This window comes from Dipodomys spectabilis, unplaced genomic scaffold, assembly GCF_019054845.1.
Source record: "Dipodomys spectabilis isolate Male_0828 unplaced genomic scaffold, ASM1905484v1 ptg000017l, whole genome shotgun sequence".
Taxonomy (NCBI): Eukaryota; Metazoa; Chordata; class Mammalia; order Rodentia; family Heteromyidae; genus Dipodomys; species Dipodomys spectabilis.
In genome coordinates, this window is record NW_024870694.1 from 6,480,590 (window position 1) to 6,485,301 (window position 4,712).

The following is a 4,712-nucleotide window of genomic DNA, read 5'->3' on the forward strand; positions in this document are numbered from 1 at the left end:
GCTTTTGGTGTAGTATCTAAGAAACCTTAATCTTATGTTTCCTTCCAAGAGTTTTGTTTTGGCTTATGTCTTACATTAGGTCTGTGGTCTATTTTCAGTTCATTTTCATAAGTGAAAGAAGAGTCAAGCTTTATTCTTTTGGCATAAGCAGTTTGTTAACAGTATTTGGTGAAGACTAGTCTTCATTGAATGGCCTTGGCTTCAGCTGTAGCTCCTGGCTAGCAGATAAAACATCATGATCACAGTTTTGCTTTGTTTCCTTCAGTGACTATACCTGTTTATTGGGTGTCCTTGGCTAAAGGATAATTCTTTATATTTCCTGTGAAAGCCCTGTGTGAATGAAGTTAGTATTTGAGGGTAGGGCTTTTAATCAATACAATAATGGTTTGAGGTCTTCATTACTAAAGCAGGCAAGGAATAAAGTTGAATCACTTATCAAATTTGAATCTATTCTTTACACAAAAACAAAGAATACAAAGACAATTCAGATATACTTTCCGCCAGGGCTGGTGTTGTAAGCCTTAATCACAGTTACTATGGAAGCAAGATCTTGGAGTTTGAGGACAGCCCAGACAGTTCATGATGTTGTTTGTTACAAAAAAAAAAAAAAAGCCTAACCATGGGCAAGGTCATGGGTTCAATATTCAATACCAAAAAAGAAGAAAACAAAAAAGGTGATATATTTCCTGATTACAAAATTTATTAATAGGAAACATGGCCCATGAAATCATTACAATGTAGATTGGCAAACATGCATTTTCAACTTTACAATAGAAGCTATAAAGAGCAGGAAAACTCAGTTTAGCTGTCTGTTGAGGTGGGAAGCAGGCAATAATGGTATTTGTGATTTCTGAATTGAGTTTGAGAGTCAATATGTCCTAAAGGAGAGCATTCTTAATCATTCAAGACATGTAGTTTCTCTAAAAATTGTAAGATAGTACAACCCAGCCTAGTAAGGTATTTAGAGGTCATTTTTAATCTTTGAATGAGCCTAACTATAACATTCTCGCCAGGTTGGCAGACTTGATTCCACAGACTTTTGAATCCCATCATGTAGAATAGCACCAAGAGTGATGCTATCATATGACATGTACCTTCAATCCTGGCATTACCAACCAAGGGTTATGTGCTTATTCATCTGACCACAATCTGCAAACTCACATGATCCCCTCAGTCATCCCATCTTCTCAACCTTACTTCCTAATACTCCTAGTACAACAACCTGCTAGGATTAACTCAGAGGAACAGAACTGGAAACTGTCCAGAGACAGCCCAACAAGCGTCACGATTGCTACAGAAGCCATCTCATTTTGTAAATTCTGAGTCTCAAAAATCTTATAACAAAATGCTAATTTAAAAAGAAATACAAAACCGCTTCAAAATTCAGAGAAATCATGTTTTCAAACATCTAAGTATTTTGCCAACTTGGCTTTAGCACTTGATTTCCAAAGACCTTAATACTCACTTATCCACAGTTTAATTGTTTTGTCATTTTCTAAGGCTGCTGATGCAATGATGTTTTCTGTAGGATGACAAGCTACTGAAATCACAACATCTGTATGACCTTGTAATTTCTGTACAATTTCTTTACTCTGGAGGTTCCAAATGTAAACCAGGTTATCCTCAGAACCAGATACAATCCACTTGCCACTAGTAACTGAAAAATTAGCAAATATGCAGTATTTCTCATTCTTATGACCAGTGTACGTCTTCAGGCATCTTCCTCTAGTGTAGTCCCACAATTTAAGAGTATTGTCCAAAGTTGCAGTAAGAATGTACTTACCATTTGGGGAAAATTTTACAAAAGAGACAGGGGGGTTATCATTATCAACAAGTGTCTTTAAACATTGACCTGATGTAGCATCCCAGATTCTACAGAGACCATCATAGCTACCTGACACTATCAATGACCCATTACAGTTAAAATGAACAGCAGAAACTGGGTCTGAATGAGCAGACAAAGTCTTGAGGCACTTTCCTGTTTTCACTTCCCAGATTTTTACACTCTCATCAAAAGATCCTGAAACAACCAGGTTGGATGGTGGATTGAAATTACAGCAGAAAACATAATTACTGTGTCCCTTCAGTGTCTTCAGACATTTTCCAGTTCTCACATCCCATATCTTTAGAGTTTTATCATCTGAAGCAGAAACAAGACAACTGGAGTCTGATGACCAGGCCACATCTGATATTTCCAGATTGTGACCATATAGTGTCTTTTCACATTTTCCATCATATGCTCCCCAAATTATAATGAGTTTATCAGCAGAAGAACTTGCCAGCCATTCTCCATTAGGACTAAACTTAACCGAAGACACTGCTGCCCCGTGCCCCACTAGTGTATTTTTGAGAGCATAGTTTGTTTTTTTAGGTACTTCTTGGCGCTGACTGGCTGACGAGAACGCCAACTGGGCTTCATTTCCTGGCTCCTTCCTTGCCATGACCCTGAAGCTCCAAGACAGTAGGATGAAAAAACATCAGATTAAAAAACTTAAAGCACAGCTTTGTGTAACTTCTGGATCGGCAGCGACAGCGGGCTCACTGCCCCCGCCCTTTTTAGGCGTGAGACTATCATCAAGACGATCCTGTCAGCTATCTGTAAGGGACAGAGCTGGGTATGGGGATCATCTGAGCTGCGCCGGTGCGGGGGGACGGGGACTGTCTCCACAGTTTCTTCCACGCGCCTCGCCAAGCTCCGGAAGGGGACTGTGAGCGACCGTACCAAACCCGCTAGGTACTCAGCATGGACGAAGCACTGCTCCAAGCAGGTGTTAGACGGTGAAGGGAAAACTCGTGTAGTTACCAGAAATGGAGTCCGGGGACGCAGGTATCTAAGAAAACACTAGAGGGACGGCTCGACGACGTCATTCCAACGCAACCGGAAGAGCTGAGGCGCGCATGCGCAAAGGGATCCTCCTCGGCGCCTCTGCACCCAAACCACCAATAGGACGTGCGTTCTCGCGCCTGCGCAACCGGAGACGCCGTAACCACTTCCGGTTCTGTCCGCGGGTTCTTTTCCCCGCATATTCCTAAATCCTTCTGCGTAGAGTGGGGCGACTGGGCGACCTTTATTCTTCAGAGCCGGCTGCCGCAGGAAGCGGCGGGTCTTTATATGAAATATCACGCAAAGGGATGCACGCGCTGCCTCCCCGTCGCCGCAGCAATCGGCCCACCCCTTAAAGGCAAAGGGTCCCGGCTGCAGGCCTTTCACAAGTGCCGCCCAAGTCGGCTCTGGAACCTCCGAAGTAGCCTTGGTTAAGCCTGGCAGCGAAGGGGAATGGGGCAGAATTTACGTCCAACTTTAATTACGAGTTCTTGTTTAAAAGTTTTCTCTGCAAAGGTTTAGAAATGGGTCAAGAATTGGGTCTTTTAAAAGTGCAGTGCCGCTGGTGCAAGTAGCTCAGCTCTGTACACCCTGGGTAGTCAGCAAGGGTAGGCCTGTCACCTCCGGCAAAAAGCCAGACAAGCACGGTGCTATGCCAGAAGAAATGAGACAAACGTTTAGCCTTTATAACCTAGACTATACATAGGGAGTTCAAAAGGTGCTGGAGACAGAAAGGGAGCGGTAAGAAATGGATGTCACTCTTAACCGAGGTTTTGCACTTTCCCTAATTATAAAATAGTTGTCATGAAGTACAGAAACCATTGTCAGGTTTACCCAAGAAAAACTAGAAACTGAAATTGATCTTCTGCCAGAGTATCAAAGAGGCATAAAGTGTACTGTTTAAAGGGTCTGCTGTTGCCTGCAGATAAGCTCAAGTTAGAAGGCAATTAAATTGTTTTCCAGTCAAGAAGTAAAACGTATTGGTTTGAGAGCATAGCTCAAGGGGTAGAGCACTTGCCTAGCAATCACTGGCTTCATTCCCAACACCGTTCCGCTCACTCTCACCCCCATGGACACAAGGGTCTCACTGTGCTCCTATTATGTACTTACAGATGTAAAAGCTTTAATTACCTTATAAGGTACAACAGGCACAATCAGTGCACCTAAACATAAGTCAACCGTAGGAAACTCAGTAACATGGGAGAAAACTTTCCTTCCAATATGTTATTGCTATTTTAAAACCCCTTTTCCCCATTCCTTTACCCATTAATTTGGATTCGTGTAAATTTTGGTGGGGAGTTTAGGAAACTAAAGAGAAAACAGACAAGAGGCCTCAGAATGGGGAGTTGGTGATGGAGTATGTTTATATCCACTATAAAATTCACACACGAGTGAGGAGGTGGTACACAGAATTAAGAATGTGTGCTAGGAATCTGCACACTTTTTTCGTTTTCTCCAAAATTTGAATATAATCAAAATCAACTTCTCAGCCAGGCGATGGTGGCTCACGCCTGTAATCCTAGCAACTCTGGAGGCTGAGATCTGAGGATCACGGTTCACAGCCAGCCTGGTCAGTAAAGTCCATGAGATCTTCATCTCCAATAAACCACCAGAAAACCGGAAGTGGTGCTGTGGCTCAAGTGGTAGAGTGCTCACCTTGAGCTGAAGAGCTGAGGGGACAGCGCCCAGGACCAGAGTACAAGCCCCACGACCGACCAACCCCCACCTCCCCCCCCCCCCTCCAAGAAAAAAATCAACTTCTTTATGTCTAAGTATTTTTGTTATTTCGGTGCTAGTCCTGGGGCTTGAACTCAGGCTGGGTGCTGTCTCTGGGCACTTTTGCTCATGGATAGCACTCTACAACTTGGATCACGGCTCTACTTATGAC

The 4,712-nt window shown here is 43.1% G+C and overlaps 1 protein-coding gene across 1 annotated transcript; it reads right to left on the bottom strand.

Moving 5' to 3' along the window:
* Nucleotides 1–680: 680 nt before the first annotated feature.
* Nucleotides 681–3,011, bottom strand: Wdr5b (WD repeat domain 5B). The gene has a single exon (XM_042668975.1). It carries the CDS (start codon nucleotides 2,439–2,441, stop codon nucleotides 1,455–1,457), a length of 987 nt encoding a protein of 328 aa, XP_042524909.1. The 5' UTR covers nucleotides 2,442–3,011; the 3' UTR covers nucleotides 681–1,454.
* Between the last annotated feature and the right edge of the window lie 1,701 nt (nucleotides 3,012–4,712).